This window comes from Myxocyprinus asiaticus, chromosome 16 (genome assembly GCF_019703515.2).
Source record: "Myxocyprinus asiaticus isolate MX2 ecotype Aquarium Trade chromosome 16, UBuf_Myxa_2, whole genome shotgun sequence".
Taxonomy (NCBI): domain Eukaryota; kingdom Metazoa; phylum Chordata; class Actinopteri; order Cypriniformes; family Catostomidae; genus Myxocyprinus; species Myxocyprinus asiaticus.
Genome location: NC_059359.1, coordinates 32,558,907 through 32,579,320, shown reverse-complemented (window position 1 = coordinate 32,579,320; position 20,414 = coordinate 32,558,907). Strand labels below are relative to the sequence as shown.

General features: G+C 38.3%; 2 protein-coding genes across 5 annotated transcripts in view; one reads left to right on the top strand and one right to left on the bottom strand.

The window, feature by feature from the left end:
* Positions 1-4,693: 4,693 nt before the first annotated feature.
* Positions 4,694-13,570, bottom strand: LOC127453781 (3-hydroxyisobutyrate dehydrogenase, mitochondrial-like). The gene is made up of 8 exons (XM_051720479.1): positions 13,409-13,570; positions 12,725-12,885; positions 12,440-12,549; positions 11,226-11,347; positions 7,277-7,410; positions 7,109-7,185; positions 6,239-6,395; positions 4,694-6,087 (listed from the first exon to the last, which is right to left on the bottom strand). The coding sequence occupies exons 1-8, from the start codon at positions 13,479-13,481 to the stop codon at positions 5,929-5,931; spliced, it is 993 nt and encodes a 330-aa protein (XP_051576439.1). The 5' UTR covers positions 13,482-13,570; the 3' UTR covers positions 4,694-5,928.
* Positions 13,571-14,023: 453 nt separating this feature from the next.
* The window catches only part of tax1bp1b (Tax1 (human T-cell leukemia virus type I) binding protein 1b), a 51,004-nt gene continuing 44,613 nt past the window's right edge, over positions 14,024-20,414 (top strand). For all 4 annotated transcript variants that reach the window (XM_051720477.1, XM_051720476.1, XM_051720475.1 and 1 more), the window contains exon 1: positions 14,024-14,161. The gene's annotated coding sequence lies outside the window, so the exon portion shown is untranslated. The remainder of the gene's footprint in view (positions 14,162-20,414) is intronic.

Genomic DNA, 20,414 nt, shown 5'->3' with positions numbered 1-20,414 from the left:
AACCCTCCTAAATAAGCATAAATGCGACAAATATGACCAGCTATGATGAGAAATATTATCTGATGACATGGTATTTAGTTTGGTCCATATAGTCTTACATTTCAAATTTGACAGAATATATTCCAACAGAAAATGTGTAAAGTTTTCTTGTTGCTATTAAATTAGGGATCCCTTCATTTTGGACTGATCCTTTAAATTCCCAAGTCCCTTTCTACAGCTCACAAAGTGTAACCATTAGGCTGAATAATATCAGTCATCTTCAACAATGTCTGTCTTCTGGGTTTAAATTGTAATTCGAATAAGGAGGTTTTTTTTTTTTTAATGGATAATAGGTTAATACCCCTAACCCTAAATAATAGGAAATTACTTAACACTACAGTATAGGGGTTCTCTGGGAATAAGAAAGTAAAGTAATTCTCAACAGAACAGGCTAAAGGCTTTATCCATAACCCTTTTGGAAGAAATGGGCCTAAGATGACAATAGGTTCCAAATAAGTCGAAAAGCTGTTTATTTGGGAGCAAAATAAGGAAGGATAAACGACAGAAGAATATTAAGGAATCAGTGAAGTCTGAGTAACCGCGGGGCGACCGCTTGAAACATGCTCTATTCAGCAGAACACACAGGAAATAATGTCGCTGTGAAACACAGGCACGTTAGGCGCCAAGTCCCTGTTTGATCTTTTTTAAGGTTTCTCGAGCTATTAACGTTCAGTGCAGTCTGTCCCATTCACAATAGCAGAAACAGAAAGTCAACGTGGAGACAGGTGTGAGAATTGCATGTTTAGTGCGCTAGACATATGAGTAAAAATACTTGCCTCGAAGGCACCATTTTAGGAGAGCCGACGATTTATCCATGGTCTTCTGTCATTCCTGTTTCTTTCCTCCAGATTGCACATTCTCCTATAGTAGAAACTGGGTAGCCTATGTTAAGCCTACACTAAGTTTAACTGTAATAGAAGTAGGAGTAATCCTAGTTTAGTAACCAAGTTATAATCAGATTATTTTAAATGTATTTAATTAAAGAGAACATTTAGAGGCACTACTGGCACGTTTGTAAGATGTCTGAAGGCGAGTAATCGAAACAGACAGTAACACTGATTCTCAAATCAATGTTACTACCATTGAAATCCCCACATGAACCCAAAACATTCGATAAACGCGTCAGTATAATTCTGATTATCTGAAATAAGCTTGATACAGATAACCAGAAGCTTAAAATGTTCTCTCAAAAACAGAGCAATGAGTTGGAGCTGAGCGATTTAGCCTATTTAAGAGAGTGCAATTTCACACTATTTTAATTTCAAGTTCAGAGTCAAAAACAGGTATTTTCGCCCCCTGTTCTGCGAACACACCAAAGGCAAAGTCGGTGCTGGTGTTCCACGTTATACACAAATTGAAGGTGTATTTGAAAGACTAGCCCATGAGTTGTTTATTCTGAACGCAACATTTAAACAAGAACACAGTAGGCTTCACCTCTCTAAAGAATGTGTACAGTAGCATAATAACTGATTGCCGAAATAGCCTGTTCTTATTATTAATAAATTATTAATAATAATGTTTTTTGTATAAATGTAATTTGAAATGACAATTACTATGAACAATAGCTATGTCTAAAATTATTTTTCCGTTTTTTTTTCTTGTTTTTTTTTATTTTTTATTTTTATACAATATTCAGGTATAACAACATATGAAGTAGCCTATATATAGTGTGTACTCAAGCTTTGACGTGATACTGAATTGAGATTCTTTTGAAATGTATTTGAGGTATTGTCAAAAATATTTGTAAAAAATGTTGCATAATTTATATAAAGAGTGGCGTTTTTTGCATGCACTTTTGTGAATTATTTTTGACCAGGTCCATTTAAATGCATACAGGTCTACCTATTAATCGAGTGCCTAGTAACCATAATTGTTCATTGCCTTTAATTTGAAAATCACGCACAGAAAATTAATTAAAACCGTAACAACTGTGTGAATAATTCATATAACCCTCACCCTGTGATTCAAATAACTCAGACTAAATCTTACGTGATTGATTAGACTAGTCTACTCCATGCTGACTTTATTCTCAGTCTAACAGTAATAAAATAAAAAAATAAAATAAACAAAAATCTAGCTGACTTTGTTGTATCGTGCACTTTATTATAAGTTCCTTTGGAATGAAATCATCTGATAAGAACTTAAATGTAAATATTTTTACTTTAAGAGCAGAAACCTGATGTCCAGTTTATTGGGAAAGTTACTGTGGATTTATGACTCCCTATTTACTTTTGATGCTGATAAAATGCCGACAAGCACCTTTAACAGAATTAAGAAATGTTAACCCTAACGAATAAAAAAAAAGTGATTTATTTTATTTTATTTTTTTATTTGTTGGTCAGATTGTATTTTATATTTAAGTAAGGATCACATTAATGTTTGAATCAGTTATTCTAGAATGTTTTTAATAGACAGATCATGATACAAAGTCCAAACCCGCCCCAAGCATAATTCCGCGTTTGTCCTTCCGAGCAGTTTGGTTTATTCGTTTTCACGATATATGTATCTATAGCAGCGAAAAACGTAGCCTAAATATTTCCATTTTTACGCTCTAAAATTTCCTAAATATTTCCATTTTAGACTGTCACTTATTATACAATTAAATGCAAAAGAAAATATTAACCTAAATCAAAGGATTTTAATAGACTAAGTGATTAAGTAAATTGATTAGTGGTAGAGCTTGCCTATACAGTAATGTATTAAAGGGTTTCGAAAAAAATTTCAGCTGTTTATGTTACTAAATATAAGCCTAAGCTAAATGTCTATTTCAATTCTATTTTCCTAGTTATCAAACCTGTCTGCTCTGAAAATACAGCTCGTTGGCATGCTGTATCTCTTTAGGTAGTTAAACCTAACAACCTGCTATTACACCATAGAGGATGAAAATGTGTTACACATATTTCAACCACACCTGGAGCTCGTGTCAAGGTCCACACAATGAAATGGGCTAACTATCTGATGGACCAACCGACATTACCTACCTATTTCTTCCACATGAAAAAAAGACAGTGAAATCAAAAGAATTCGTTAAACAGGGTTTGAGTTGTAATTGAACTCGGCCATTTCTTTATGGAGCATGACGCAACACAACCGAAGATAAATAAAGGAGGGGTTTGCTTTTGATTGGGGGGGGGGGGGTGTCTTTATCTGTATTATCGCAATTTGTAATTTTAGAAAACATAATTAAGCAGAAACAAAATAGCGTACGTAACTTGTGACGTTTCTTAATCAAGACAGTTATCATTCTTGATGACGTTTACAGTATTATGTCTGAACTTTAGAGAAGAAAAAGCGCAGAGTTAAACGATATTAAATTATTCAGAGATCACATGTGACCTCGTCTCTGTGACACGTTCATGTTTATTATTAAACATGCTGAGACATGTTTAATAATAAACATTTGACGGACAGTTCAACTTTAAACCCCTGATGCTACTTGCAAATTCCAAAAATAATTAATTAGAAATGTAAGATTTAACAGTCAACACGGGAAGTATCAGCAAACGCTGTGGTCAACAACTTTGCATTAAGGAGTTTGGTGTTTGAGCAGTATTATCACATTTGTCAAAATCATCCCAATCTGAAATGGCTGTTACTGCTAGGTGACGAGCTAATATCAGTAGAGAAAAAAAAAAATTAGACAAATAATTCAGGGTCAAAAAGGAACACCACTTGGAAGGCTAAATGTTTCAACTTCTCAACCTCTGAGAAAAGGTTGATAGAGATGTTGTTTTTTTTTTTTTTTGTTTTGTTTTTTTTAGGTTTCCAGATGGAACCAGAGAATCTCACACACTAAATGGGACAAACCGGAAAGGAATACCGTGATTTGGGTCGTCTGTAGTCTAGCTACACCCCATGGTCCTCTGTTTGTAAGACCTGCCAACTAGATAACAACACAGCACTAAGGCCTCCTGCTTAATGGACTTTTTATGGGTTTGTACTGTGATCATGTGACCTAGCATTATGGCCTCTCTTTGGTGGGTAGATCCGAAACATACTGCTGACTACATTTAAACTCGATTTGGAAACCGAGAGAGCAAGAGTGAGTGTGACCAGAAGATGAAGAAGAGAAAGGCTGCAAGAGAGACACTTGAGACAATGAGGAGAGAGAGAATTTGAAAGGGTGAGAAGAGGAAAGAAAGAGCAAATGGAATAGTAAAGAGGCCAGAGAATGAAAACAGAAGACAATTATGCCACTTACAATGTGTATCTTCTTACTCACTGCATGGAACTGTGACAGAAGCAAGATGGGTCACACAAACAGATCTAATTATAAGTTACGGGTATATATACATTTTTTTTTTTTAACAGGTTCCCGACCTTCCAAAGAAATGCTAAACTTCAACAGTGTGAACGTGGGACTGCAATATTTCAGTTCACTCAATGAGAAAAAGATCAGTTGACTCCATTTAGCCATTGAAATCAAGGTGAGGTTTTATAAAGATGAAGTATCAGAGACATTCCACTTTTTGACCTGGATGAGAGGGATGGGACTGTAAAGATTTAGGCTGTGTTGCAATTCTGAACTGGAGAACTCCATCAGGCTGGGAAAAAAACTGGTAGACTGGAAGGTTCTTAGAGGCATTAAGATGTATGGACAATAGAAGCTGTTACATTAGTGTTACATGAAGAATGCACACATTAACAAGTCATGGTTCTTTGACAGAGATTTCCTGCTTTAATTTCTAGGTTTTTAAATTTACACATATGGCATGTAGATCCAACACCAATAACAAAATGTGACTGCCAACTGCAACTATGAACCAACAGACCCCAAATTAAAGAAATATTCCTGGTTCAATACAAGTTTAGCTCAATTGACAGCATAATGGCGTCATGTTGATTACCACAAAAATATTTTTTTTTGACTCGTCCCTCCTTAAAAAAAAAAAAAAAGCAAAAATCTAGGTTCCAATTTTTTGAGGATTTTAAAAAGGCAGAAATGTGAAGCTTACAATGTTATAAAAGCACTTACATTATTTTTTCTGTTAAAACTTCTGTGTATTATTAGAGCTGCAACGTTGTTTAAATAGTTTTTACGGTCATTTTAGGGTTTACAGTGTTACATCGTCATGGCAACAAAGTAGTAAAATTGGAAATAAATGTACACAGAAAAGGTAAGTGATTTTATCACAGTAAAATCATGTTAAAAAGCATATTGTTCAAGTCTTGTGGCTTTACTTTTAAAACAGTATTTTAATTTTACAGATTGGCCCCATTCACTTCCATTGTGCCTCTCTGTAAACCGGATTTTTGCTTTAAAAAAAAAAAAAAAAAGAAGGATAGATTGAAATAAATTGTGGTAATCAACATTATGCCACAAATGCTGTCGACTGAGCTTAACTCGTATTGAACAAGAAATATAAGAACAAAAGAACATATAAAAGAAAAACACTTTATTTTTATTATTTTTTTGTGCAAATCTGTTAACAAAAAGAAAGATTTAAGGAGTATCATGGCTGAGATGGTCAGCGTTTGTGAATAGAGCCACGCTGTATCTTTAAGCCTTTCCTCAAACAAGTACTATGACAAATGCTGTATGATCATAATGACAATTTTTTGTTAGTCTACAAACACAACAAACAGTCAGACACACAAAAAACATTCTCAAAATTCACAGCATCTAACAATAGGTTGATTACTACTTGTACATGGGTAAGCCCACATAAGTAACATGATTTCAACAGATCACAGCCTGTCAAATAAACCCTACACAAACAGCCCAACTATCATCAAATCAATGCATGTATTCACATGTTCTTTCATTTACTTATCAGATGATACCAGCTCCCAAGCACCTACATGCCAATGTATCTTGCTGTTGGGTCAATGTTTTACAATGCAGGCGCTGCTGGGCAAGTCTGTGGATTGGGCAAAGATTGTTGCCTTCTACTGGCCCTCCTCCTCTCTGAGGAACTGGAAGACCGAGGAGAAGTCTTTGCTGGCATAGCCACGTGCACACATCATCCGGTAAATCTGATGGGCCAGAGAGCCCAACGGCACTGGCGTCTTTGTGTTGGTTGCTGTATTCTGTGCAAGTCCCAGATCCTGACAATAAATGACAATTACAGATAGCGAGGATTGTTTAATCCATCACATGCTATAAACTGGTAATATTCTACAAGCCCACCCCTCCCCCCCAAAAAAGAACTGTATGAAACCAAGGAAGAAACACAACTGTATAGATGGCAAAGCAAACCTTGGCCATTAATGTGGTTCCGAAGCCGCCCTGGTAGTTGTTTGCTGAGGGCACTCCCTCCATCACTCCCGGCACAGGGTTATATGTATCACTTGACCAGCAGCGGCCAGAGCTCATGTTCAAGATCTTGGCCAAAAGTTTCGGGTCAAGCCCTAACCTGTCAGCGCACAGAGAAACCTATTTTTTTTAAAACGCTGAGTATGCAAGGCAAAAAATAGAAAATAACATGAAAGAAGTAAAAGCTTCAAAAAGTTGTATCAGTGAAACTAAGCGATTAAGTCTTTCAAAAGGTGCAAAAAGACTACAGAGTTTAACCAAAACCTGCGCTGTTCATTTTGTTATTCAAGCAACAGGATCTATTTAAATCAGACATTAAATAATTTACCACACAACATGGCCCCAAAATGTATTTAGTCAGGCATTTTAGCCCTACAAAATATACTCCATTGACAGTGAGCCCGATATGGGCGCATTTGAAGCGTGTACACCCAAACATTCCTTTTGAAAATAGAATAAAATAGAAGAACAGGGAGCCCTGCAACAGATGGAATGGCCCCCACAGAGCCCAGATCTCAACATCATTGAGTCAGTCTGGGATTACATGAAGAGACAGAAGCAACTGAGGCAGCTTAAATACATAGAAGAACTGTGGCAAGTTTTCAGTGATGCTGGAACAAGCCAACTGTCAACAACCTTAAAGAACATCGGCAAGTGCACCAAGAAGAATTGGTACTGTTTTAAAGGCAAAAATGTATTTTTTTTTATTTTACAATGCAAAACATTCTTATTTATGTGTGGCTTTAAAAGTGTCCAAATACATTTTAAAGCCAAAGTATATGACTTTATTATTTAATTATGGAGACACTGCACCTGATTCCTAAATTCATGGTCTCTGCCGTTCCGATCATTCCAATGGCCAGCAGCATATTGTTGCAGATTTTAGCTGCCTACAAACAAAGCCGACAAATGATGTCCAGGAATAAATTAGCATCTTTTGAAGAATGGCTTTACATTCTTAAACACTCATTCTATTCGTACCTGTCCGGTGCCAATCTGGCCGCAGTATACTACATTAGCCCCCATACAGCTTAGAAGCTCTTTGGCTGCATTGAACTCCTCCTCTGGCCCACCCACCATAAAGGTGAGCTTACCTGAAGTGGCAGCACCAACACCTGAAAAAGGAAAAAATGCAGATCATTCTATTGTATCAGGAACATAATGCACATAAAAGGTAACAGACAAGTTCAAATTCCGCAGGAGACCACAATAACCATAACAATGGAAGTTGAGTTTCGTAAATGGCAAATGAATGCGTGTCAGTAAATAAGTGACCAAATCAGAGAATGAGCAACCACAGGCATGAAACAGTGACTGAATGACTGGGTTACTGAAACCCTCAATCATCAGTTACCTGTTTCAAGTCTAAATAAGTAAAAACTTCCAACAGTTTCTCTGCATATCATGAACAAATCAATGAGAGGATAAGACCATGTGTCTTCAAAATGTAGCACCTTCACAGTACCATAATTACACATGTAGGGGAAACTCCTAAAAATACACAAGCACTTCACCATCTGCTGTGAACACAGACAAGCTGACGTCAGAGCAAGTTTGTTGTGGCTCACGTTTCATTAAACCTCCATTACAGGCGCTAACATAAAGCTGAGAATATGTCTGGAGGGTGTAAGTAAAGAGAATTAGCAGGTCTGTGGATTTCTTATGGCTGTTTCACAAACCAAGAGCGGGTCCAATGGTACGATAGCCAAACCCCACTGACGCATATGAATTGGGAGAGGCAACAAATTAAGGACAGCAAACTAGAAGCACATTGTTTTTTATGTGCCCAAAGACCAGAGGGAACAACTTCCTGATTAAAAAGGAGAATCACCATAAAGCGCTAACTGGTTGCTGACTGAGTTAAACATTTCTTGTTACACTACAACAGTTATCACACCTCAGCCAAGCCTTTATAAGAGAGGAACAGTACATGTGTACATATTTAACACAATCTGATCATTCTATATGGTAGAAAATATTGCAGAATAATGTGGGCATCCAAGCATTCCATTCTGGTGGATGTCCAGGCTTTGCCAAGTTAATGGAAAATTAACAGTTTTGATACCATTGCTATTACCAGTAAAACCCTGGACCAACAATATAGAGTAACAAAAAATCTGCATAAGTTTGTTTGAATGAGACCCACAATTGCAAAAACATCTATTTTGGCAAATCAGTTTTAAATACCCAATTTTGCCAAATGGAGCTGAAAAAATTCAAACACACAAAAGCATTGGAGCAATGACTCCAATGTTAAATACCCTTGAGCTCTACACTGCCCAACCAAGATCGGTGTCGAGAGCTGGATAGCTTTAATACAGTGCAGTGGGTTTGTTTGTTTTTAACGCCATGCCAGCTTCTATAGCTATTTCCATGGTGAGAAATGTGTAAGGAATTCTATAAAAGGTTTTTAAAATCTATTTTTCCTAAAAACTCTCAAATTGCGTGGGGTTTGACTTTGTTAAAAATTTCTTCCAGAGTGCTGACTGAATAAAAAAGGTTTCTCACAGGGTTAAGACCAGTACAGTCTAATAAAACATGTTTCAAGGATAATGGATTCTGGCAGAAGGTACATGTTGGTGAATCTTCTCCTAATATTAAAAACTTGTGTCATCCTGGAGTGACCTATTCAACAGCAGGTGTAGACGATCTGGTCCCAGCGATTTGAAAACAGAGAAACGTTTCTTTTGCCAACAATAGGGCTGATTTCATGGAGTTTGCTCATGGTGCATTGATCCCACTCAGTTTGCCATTTGTTTTTAATATATGAATTTATTATGGGTTTTAGGTCAGTGGGAGGTATTGGACACTTTTTGAAATCCGCTGATCCAGTGCAGTGGGAAGGGAAGAAAATGCATAAATCTCTGTTAATCTACTAGACTAGGTCATAAAACAGCTGAGGAGCTCAAAGAAAATAGGTCTTATTAGGTTAAAAGGGGGGGACAGCAAACAGAGAGAGTTGGTTAAGGGTGTAAGTTTATGCATATGTGAGTGAGTGACGGTATATATTCAAACTGCAGGCTAAACTGTGTGTGGTGAAATTAAATGGTAACACTTTACAATAAAGTTCCATTTGTTAACATTAGTTAATAATATTAGTTAACACTAACTAACAATGAACAATACTTTTACAGCATTTATTATAGTTTGTTAATTTCAACAGTGAAAAATGTTTTAAATCAAAAGTCGTATACAGTATGTTAACATTAGTTAATGCATTATGAACTAACATGAACTAACAATGAACAATTGTGTTTAATAACTAATATTAACAAAGATTAATAAATGCTGTATAAAATATACTGTCCATTGCTCATTCATGATATCTAATGGATTAACTAATGTTAACAAATAGAACCTTATTGTAAAGTGTTACCAATGAAACTATAACACCATGATTTATTATTTCTTCTGTTGCTTTCTTCTTCTGTGTACAGAGGGCTTCTTCTCTGAACACTGAAAAACTTCGTCTGTCTACATGCTCGATAATGGCATAGGATGAAACCAATGTGTGCACGTGAAAGGTAGCATAAGTGTGTCCGTAATTCTGAATTGAGAGCGAACATAGCTCTGCACAGATTCAGAATCTACTCTCCTCATGCTGGGTTAGAAATGTAACCACAGACAAATACAAACAATCAGCACAATCCAGGGCATGCTAAGTGACTCCAGCCAGGTCTCCTAAGCAACCAAATTGGCCCGGTTGCAAGGAAGGGTAGAGTCACATGGGTTAACCTCCTTGTGGTCGCTATAATGTGTGGTTCTCACTCTTGGTTTGGCACGTTGTGAGTTGTGCGTGGATGCTGCGGAGAATAGCATGAAGCCTCCACGTGCGCTATGTCTCCGCGGTAACGCGCTCAACAAGCCACGTGATAAGATGAGCGGATTGATGGTCTCAGACGCGGAGGCAACTGAGATTCGTCCTCCACCACCCGGATTGAGGCGAGTCACTATGCCACCATGAGGAGTTAGAGCGCATTGGGCATTCCAAATTGGGGAGAAAAAAATAAATAAAATAATCAGCACAGAGGCGCCTATGTGACAAATTAAGCCAGAAAAAAGCTGAAGAAAGAGCAGAAGACACTTTGTCATTATGAGTGTTTGTTGTTCAAAATCTAGACCTCAGGTAAATCTGGCACAGCTTTATCCTATGTAGAGGTTTCTAAAAGATGTCGGATACATTAGAACCCCTGATTTTGAGCACTCTCCATCTCCACTATAGGAGGTCATAGGATCAATTCCCAGATGTTGGCTTTTGATTTCGTATATAACTCAAGGAGTCCACACCAATGGTTGGATTAAGAAAATGGACAAGACGAGGCAGGTCATAAAACTCATTCCTATCAACAAACCTGCAAATCACCCACTGCAGACTGAAAGAGAGGAAATACAGAGAATAAAATAAAGTCTCTCAAAGGTATAACTGCTGCATCCTGATCTTTAACTTTGTGAACCTAGAGATGCTTTTTTGGCCTGGGTTTTCCTTGTCAATGTAACCGGCAGAAACAGCGATAGTTGACAATTCATGGGTTCCTTTAAAATATTCAGCATGGCGAACTTCATTACTGTCATGCAAGTTTGCTTTCAGTACAGCAAGGACAAATAAAACCCGTGATTGCGAAAACCACATTGCTTGAACTGGGGCCAAAGTTTCTTTAAGACATTTGTAGTTACTAGTTTTGTAATTGAGACTATGGGCATGATTTATGTAACCTTTAAAACATGCACTAAAAAACTGTCTTTCATTTTTGTCTACACTTACATATGTAGTTTGTTTACAGCTAGTGCATATAAAATGGTATGACGTTTCCAACTGTTCAGGTTTAAAGTTCACGCTTTCAGCACACTTCGTCAGTTATTTGCTTGCCCTTCACATTGAGTTGTTTAAGCAGTGAGAAACCTTGTCATCACATTCAATTCCAGCTCTCACCTCCAGACACTGGGGCATCCATTAAAACAGCCCCCATTTTCTCTGCAGCAGCTGCCATCTCCTTTGAAACAGCTGGATCAATAGTGCTGGAATCAATGAGTAAAGCTCCTTTCTTCACTTTCCTGCAAAGATATCAGTTTTTTTTAAAACTAATGTTGTAGTTATGTAATTTTCTATCTGCATGTTCCTGAGAGTTCTTTTCTAAATGTATAGGAAGATGTTCACCCAACAATAAAAGTTCTCTTAGCATTCCCTCATGCCAACCCAGATGTGTATGACTTTCTCTCTTCTGCAGAACTCAAATTAAGATTTTTAGAAGAATATTTCAGCTCTGTAGGTCCATACAATGCAAGTGAATGGTGACCAAAACTTTGAAGCACATAAAAGCAGCATAAAAGTAACCCATATGACTACAGTGGTTTGATTTAAGTTTTCTGAAGTGATCCAATCAATTTTGGGTGAGAACAGACCAAAATAAAACTCCATTCACGTTAAATCTTGACATCTGCAGTCTCCTTGACTATCATGATTTCAAGCTCAATTACACTTCCTATGACCATACTGGGCTCTGCGCATTTTTTTTAAACACTAGGAAGTGTGATCGAGCTTAGAGACTGCAATGGCAAGATGTACAGTGAAAAAGGAGTTACATTTTGGACTGTTCTCACCCACTGAGAATCCTTAAACCACTTAAATCTTATGGATTAATTTTATTCTGTCTTTATGTGCTTATAAGAGCTTCAAAGTTTTGGTCACCATTCACTTGCATTATACAGTCCTACAGAGCTGAAATATTCTTCTAAAGATCTTCGTTTGTGTTCTGCAGAAGAAAGAAAGTTATAAACATCTGGGATGGCATTAGGGTGAGTAAAATGAATAGTGAATTTTTATTTTTTGGGTGAACTATTCTTTTAAAGGGATAGTTATCCCAGAAATAACAACTCTGTCAATTTATTCACTCTCATGTTTTTCCAAACCCATAGGCTATGTCGTTTTTTTGTCCATGAAACACAATAGGAGATGTTAGGCAGAATGATTACCAAATTTTTACTTTTTGGTAAACTATCCCTTTAAGTGTGGATGAATGTATGCTGGCATTTGACTTAGAATTTGTCTAAACTCGGAAGTTAAACTAGTCTGGGATTAAGCTGATGTTGGAATGGCCAGTTTTGAAATAATCAAGACTATAAACTGTACAGGAAAGAGATCCTTACTTCAAAATGCCATTTGGCCCGGTATACACATCTATAACATTGGGGCTAGAGGGAAGCATTGTGATGATGCGATCAGCCTTGTCCGCCACATCCGCAGGGTTGTCCAGGATCTAAGAACACGGACAACAAGAAATAAAGATTGTGGCAAAAATGCAAACAAATGTGTGCCACCCATTCAAATATAAGGCTTCTCTATCATGTGAATTTAAAAACAAGATTAAATCGATCATACAAGGCATCAAGGTCAGATGTGACCCTGTTTAGTGTTATGACTGTTATCCTGACCTGAGCTCCAAGCTCCTGTAGCTCTTTGCAGGACTCTGGAAATACATCGGAGGCTATCACTGGATATCCATGTTTTATGAGGTTTTTTGCCATTGGGTTTCCCATGTTCCCCAGACCAATGAAGCCCACATGGGTTTTAGAGGCCATGGACCTGATTGAGACTAAAAAGAGAAATGAAAGACTTAAACAGAATGTCTTTAAACAACAAAGCTGTCTCAGAATAGAATAATCAGAATATGGTGTACACTACAGAGTGGGAGTGTATAGGTGGGTAATCTTAAAGGAATATTCCGGGTGCAGTACAAGTTAAGATCAATCGACAGCATTTGTAGCATAATGTTGATTACCACAGAAACGTAATTGACAAATGCTTGGTCAGAAATTGCTTTGTTCCTTTACAACTCGCAATCTGGTTAATTAACTTGATTAAGTAATAGGGGAATACTTGTTAGCAATTGAAACGATTTAATAACTAACAACAACTCAATTCAATGGCAACAAGTGACAGTTAAGTGTCTATTTGTGTCTCAGGAACTGACCAATGACACGCCTGTGACTTTAGCCTTGTGGCTTGTCTAGCGCTTATTGCTTATTACTTTAACTTGCTGCAAGGAAAATAGGCATGCAAAGTACAGTAAGCAAAGAGAAACATCACATTTTAAGATAATGTTGGAAACACATTACCTTGCACGGCGCTGACATGGTTATTATGCCACGTTTTGACTAGCCACCGCGACCCTCTTAACAGAGCGGCCATGCTGCTTTGCTATTGACCTTCGACTTACGGTGACGGCATTGGGTGATCGATGATTGACACATGTTTCGTCCATACGTCTTATTCAATCCGGAACTCTTCATCCAACGACATTCAACGGAAGGCGGGACATCCTTAAAGTCTCTGAAAACAACTGATTAATTTGAGAGTGCACGGTGAAACAGCATTTATTTAGTCTGCTTGCCATTTAATTCACCTGGACTTTTTATTAATAAAAAATAAAAGTTTTGTTTCTTTTAACCATTCTTGATTTAGATAGCCAACTGCAAGATGATTCAACATTTATTTTGGTATTTATTTAATTTTCTACACAGCAACTGGAGCACGCGCAACAAACTAAATATGCTATGTTGTTCCTTTACACAGTATAACCAGAAAGCATTTTAAAATACCGTACAAATGTTGCAAGTGACAATATACTACCTTGCAAAACATGAGATATACATTGGCCATAGCCCTCATGAGTGTAAAATAAAACCTCGACGAAGGCATGAGTGAGTGTTGTGGCGGATGTGATGTGTGTTGTTGTTATTGTGTTGTTACGGGAAACCACTCACACACGGACACGCAGACAGACAGACGGGAATATAGTTGTGCTGAGACTGGAAAGTGCGTCAATAACAGCGCTGGGGTTTTTCCTGATACTTCAACATGAAAATAAGGTATTGTGTCGTCTATTTTGTTTACTTTGTGTGTACGTATGTCATATAAACTAAGACTTCATGTTACTGACATTTTATATAATTTTGAGCTCTGTTCAGTGAAATAAGGAGCATGATGAGGGTTACACTTATCTCGCGGCCTCAATTTAAGATACGTAGGATATTACTGATGTGTGTTTTTAGAGAAAAAAAGGCCAAATATGTTGTAGTTTTAGGACGACTGAAGATCGATTGAATGGCAAGAGTCAATAAGCTGTAATTCTCGTGATGTTTTGGTTTGTTATTGTTTAGCTAGATTGCTAAAATACGCTAAACCTGCTAGCAAGCTACATAGACACCACTAGCTTAGCTAAGATAGAAAACTTGATGTATACCGACTAGATACGGGGGACGTATATTGAATATATACAGTATATAGTGTAAGACATAATGTATAAAACTATACTCAGTTTTTCTCGTTATAGTGTGATTAACACTCTGAAGTTACGTTGTCAGAAATGTCCGTGCTGCTAACTTCGGCCTGTTCGAAACGCATTTGTTTATATAGAAAACTGAAGTGTTAGTATTTCGACAATGCTATAAACGAATAACTGATGAATACGTTGCTGAATTATTAAATGTCACATATCGATTAGTATGGCGAAGTGGTGTGCCAAGGATCATTTTTATTTTTGGAGAGATGACCTTTGAATTATCAGGGAAATTAGTGTGGCGGAAGTTCTTAATAAATAGCCTCAATAAATGCCTTTTTATTGTTACTGGGTTAAAATATGAAAGCGCGAACCATTTGTACAAGTCAAATGCGACGATGTGATAAAGGGAATAATATTTTCCATTATAATAATCATTAAAAAAGCAAAATGACGGGGGAGGTTTTTCAGTTTTATGTACGGTTATCGGACATTTCACTTTCCTATCTGAAACGGTGAATAAGTTTTGTTTTTGTAGAACTCAGCAGTTCTTGAACGTGACGCGAGTCTCTTCGAGGTCAGGAATTTCCTGCTTTGCCTGCTGTACTCGCACTGTTGTATTATCACACATCAGACCAGCTGAAAACACATCTGTTCCGCGCGCACTTAACCAATCTACACTATTTACACTTACTGATTAATAATGAAATAAACAGCAGCCCTTCTTTATCCGCCTCGTCTGTGCTAGCTTCTACACTGCTTTAGCTACTCCGAGAACTTGGTGATACTGCAGATATTGTTGACTTTTGTATGACAAATTGCTTGCTATGTTCCTCATTTGTAAGTCGCTTTGGATAAAAGCGTCTGCAAAATAACTACATGTAGATGTACATCAAAGTGCTGAAGTTGTGTTTCGTTAGATTAAAAGAAGGGGGGAAAGCTGCAGTGTGACAGAACATATACCGTTGAAGTCAGAAGTTTACATACACTTAGGTTGTAGCCATTAAAACACATTTTTTAACCACTCCACAGATTTAATATTAGCAAATTATAGTTTTGGAAAGTCATTTAGGACATCTACTTTGTGCATGACATGAGTAATTTTTCCAATGATTGTTTACAGACAGATTGTTTAACTTTTAATTGACTATATCACAATTCCAGTGGGTCAGAAGTTTACATACACTAAGTTAACTGTGCCTTTAAGCAGCTTGGAAAATTCCAGAAAATGATGTCAAGCCTTTAGACAATTAGCCAGTTAGCTTCAGATAGGCTAATTGGAGACAATTGGAGGTGTAGCTTGGATGTATTTTAAGGCCTACCTTCAAACTCTGTGGCTCTTTGCTTGACATCATGGGGAAATCAAAAGGAATCAGCCAAGACCTCAGAAAACAAATTGTGGACCTCCACAAGTCTGGTTCATCCTTGGGAGCAATTTCCAAATGCCTGAAGGTAACATGTTCATCTGTACAAATAATAGTACACAAGTATAAACACCATGGGACCATGCAGCCATCATACCACTCAGGAAGGAGAAGCATTCTCTCTCCTAGAGATTAACATAGTTTGGTGCGAAAAGTGCAGATCAATCCCAGAACTACAGCAAAGGACCTTGTGAAGATGCTGGAGGAAACAGGTAGACAAGTATCTATATCCACAGTAAAACGAGTCCTATATTGACATAACCTGAAAGGCTGCTCAGTAAGGAAGTAGCCACTGCTCCAAAACCGCAATAAAAAGCCAGACTACAGTTTGCAAGAGGACATGGGGACAAAGATCCTACTTTTTGGAGAAATGTCCTCTGGTCTGATGAGACAAAAATTGAACTGTTTGGCCATAATGACCATCGTTATGTTTGAAGGGAAAAGGGTGAGGCTTGCAAGTCAAAGATCACCATCCCAACCGTGAAGCATGGGGATAGCATCATGTTGTGGGGGTGCTTTGCTGCAGGAGTGACTGATGCACTTCACAAAATAGATGGCATCATGAGGAAGGAAAATTATGTGGATTTATTGAAGCAACATCTCAAAAAATCAGCCAGGAAGTTAAATCTCGGTTGCAAATGGGTCCTCCAAATGGACAGTGACCCCAAGCATACCTCTGAAGTTGTGGCAAAATGGCTTAAGGACCACAAATTCAAGGTATTGGAGCGGCCATCACAAAGCCCTGACCTCAGTCCGATAGAAAATTTGTGGGCAGAACTGGAGGCCCACAAACCTGACTAAGTTACACCAGTTCTGTCTGGAGGAATGGGCTAAAATTCCAGCAACTTATTGTGAGAAGCTTGTGAAAGGCTACCCAAAATGTTTGGCCCAAGTTAAACAATTTAAAGGCAATGCTACCAAATACTAACAAAGTGCATGTAAACATCTGACCCTCTGCGAAAGTGATGAAAGATATAAAAGCTGAAATAAATAATTCTCTCTACTATTATTCTGACATTTCACATTCTTAAAATAAAGTAGTGAACCTAACTGACCTAAGACAGGGAATGTTTTCTAAGATTAAATGTCAGGGATTGTGAAAAACTGAGTTTAAATGTATTTGGCTAAGTTGTATGTAAACTTCTGACTTCAACTGTATGACAGTTTAGTTAAGGATTTCTAATAATTTGCCATGCATATTTTCCCCAGAAATGATAGACCTCTGCCCAAACACCAAACAAATTAAACATATCCATACCCTTTAGTTGACCTCCTGTACTGATAAAAAGTAATTTGTGTACTACCATGATTACAAAACAGCTGACTCTGCCTTATCACTTTGGTTAGTGTTGACTATTCACAAGCACAGAGAAAATCCCTTGACAGTTATCGGCCATTTCTCTCCAATGCTTACTGAGTCATCACCATGTGTGCATGAGACATAGAGAATGTGTTTGTCAAGCCTGAAAAAACAATTAGTACATTTTTTAGAGGTTAAGTCTAATGCTCGTGGTGATATTAGGGATGTTGCAATTATAAGGTTTCACTATTAACCGCGATTAAAAATGCCACGGTTAATTTAACTGTAAGAATTTAGAATCTACGGTTAAAAACCATGGAATGTTTTATTTACATGTGGCAAAATACTGTGTGTGTGTGTGTGTGTGTGTGTGTGTGTGTATATACACACATAAACATATATATATTTAAAAGTTTTTCACTGTAAGCCTAATGTGGAAATCTCTTGTGCTTGTGCCTGATTGGTTATTGCAGCTGTTACTATGGTTACACATGGTGTCTGCATGGTGCTTGGCTAGTTATCACAGACTGAATGTGAGCTTTCAATTTACATGATTCATGTAACTGGGGCTACATATGAACTCGATATACCAGACTCGTATATCCACCAAAAAAGTTACTTAAAATCGGCTGTTTGGGAGCATTTGAATGACTTAAGACCCAGGTATTATTCGTTTTCCGGAGCGCACCCGGCCGACCGTGTCGCCTTTCTGAGTCACCTTTTCTGACAGCTTGATGATGAAATTTGCGTCACACATACTGTGCGTGAAGCGATCAGCAACGCGGACGTGCAAAGTATACTTTGGCCTTTAAGGGTTACTGAAGTCGACAGATGAAACATGCAGACAGAAGTCATATAAAAGTACACATCCTATGGAAGGCTAAATTATCTTTTAATGTTCCCAGTGTTATTCATCATAATTGCATTTTTACTAATTCCAATTACAGAGCTCTATAGTTGAATATTTACTAGAAAGCATTCTAATTGGGGAGCTCTTTAATTGAATTGTTATTAGTAAGAATTCCAGTTACAGAGCTCTGTAGTTGATTTTTTTATTAAAAAGCATTCAAATCAAAGAGCTCTTTAATTGAATGTTTACTAGTAAGAATTCCAATTACAGAGCTCTATGGTTGAATTTTGTACTAGAAAGCATTCCAATTGGAGAGCTCTTTAATTGAATTGTTACTAGTGAAGGGGTAGATACAAGTAACCCATATTACTGATTCATAAACATAATTCACACACCACCGACACACATTCACATAGGTACGTTCCCCTTTAAGAGGTTCTGAGTGTGCGCTTGTTCCTGATGCGCAGTTCTGAGTGTTAATAAAGCACGACTGCATGGTCTCAGGTTGTAATTCTGCCTCTGTGTAATCTTTGTTAGCTCTAAAAGCTATATTGGTGACCTAGATGCAGCACAAATGACTTATTTGTGATGTCAAAGAATGCTGTATTTCTGAAGCTGCCGGAATTTTAGGAGCAACAAGTGACTGTGTGGTTTGCTCAAGCCGAGGCCCAGTTTGCATTATGGGACATCACCGGCGATGACACGAGATATTATTATGTCGTCGCAGCCCTCTGCAGCTCCATGGCTGCTCGAGCAATAAGTATTCTGGAAAATCCCCCGGAGTGGGATAAATATACTATGCTGAAGGCGCATGGGTTAAAGACTTATAGTTTATTAGAGACTGAAAGAGAATGCCGTTTTCTCTCCCTGCCCAGCCTCGGGGAGTCATGCCCGTCTGAGTTAATGGACCACATGCTAGCGCTGCTAGGTGAGCACAAGCCATGCTTTCTATTTAAAGAGTTGTTCTTACAACAGTTACCAGAGAGCATTCGCACAGCTCTTGCTAATACGGCAGTGAGGGATTACAGGGAACTGGCACAGCTGGCAGATGAATATCAAGCGGTGTCACAAAAGCATATGGCAGCTGAGTCAAGGACTATGTCTGTGTGACCCATTATGAGAGCTGCAGCAAGGCGCTCGGATGAGCAACTGGCCCCTGCCATGCGGCAATCAGCTGAGCAAGCATTGTGTTACTTTCATGCCCATTTTGGGGCGAAAGCCAAAAAGTGCTGCCCTCCATGCATTTTCAGCAGACCCGCATTAGGCAGACAATCAGTAGCATAGTCGCTAACAACACTGTTTTCTTACTGTTCATCACAGACTCATTATCTGGCCGACATTTCCTGTGTGATACGTGGGCTCAGGTTAGTGTTGTGTCCGCATCGGCAGTTGACAGACGCTTGGGCAAATTCGGTCCATCGCTCGAGGCAGCTAATCAATGCAAAATACGCACATATGGGAAATGCCTGGTGCCACTTTGTTTCAATGGACAGCGTTTTACTAATAGACTGTTGGTTGATGTTTCAATGTCTTACCCTGTTCAAGGAGCACTTTTCCTACGACTACCCTATCCAGCGCTTTGACAGAAGGGTGCGAGTTCGCCCGGCTGCTGGGTGAATTTCCTAACCTCATTAAACCCACCTTCTCCACAGCAGTGACCAGTCATGGAGTCCTACATCATATCTCCACATCTGGGCTGCCAGTTTGTGCCCGGGCCCGTTGACTTGACTCCAAGGCCAAGGCTGAATTTGCTAACATGGAAAAACTGCGGTATAGTGCGATGCTCTAACAGTCCTAGGGCCTCACCCCTTTACATGGTCCCGAAGACCATGTGGAGACTGTCGACGCCTTAATGACATCACTACCCCTGGCTGATACTTAGTTCCACACATTCAGGATTTTTCTGCTCGCCTGCTGGGGAAAAATATTTTCTCAAAAGTGGACCTTATTCGCAGATACCATCAGGTGCCAGTTTACCCCGAAGACATTCCAAAATCTGCTGTGATAACATCATTTGGCCTTTTTGAATTCTTGCGGATGCCCTTTGGCCTTAAAAACATTGCGCAAACGTTCCAGCGCATGATGGAATCGGTCCTACGGGGCCTGGATTTCTTATTTGTGTAGTTGGACAACATATTAGTCACTAGTGCATCCATGAAAGAGCACCTGGCCCATCTGCAATCGCTGTTCGTTCGCCTCAGCCAGAATGGTTTGATAATTAATCCTGTTAAGTGCCAATTTGGCCTGCTGGCCATTTATTTTCTCAGCC

Bases quoted from the DNA above. Each gene is read 5' to 3' on its own strand.
- LOC127453781 (XM_051720479.1), bottom strand. From the start codon at position 13,481: ATGGCCGCTCTGTTAAGAGGGTCGCGGTGGCTAGTCAAAACGTGGCAT. The intron at 7,186-7,276 runs GTACGAATAGAA...CTTTGTTTGTAG, and splicing joins GCCAGATTGGCACCGGACAG to GCAGCTAAAATCTGCAACAA. The intron at 6,396-7,108 runs GTGCAGTGTCTC...GTGCGCTGACAG, and splicing joins ACCATGAATTTAGGAATCAG to GTTAGGGCTTGACCCGAAAC.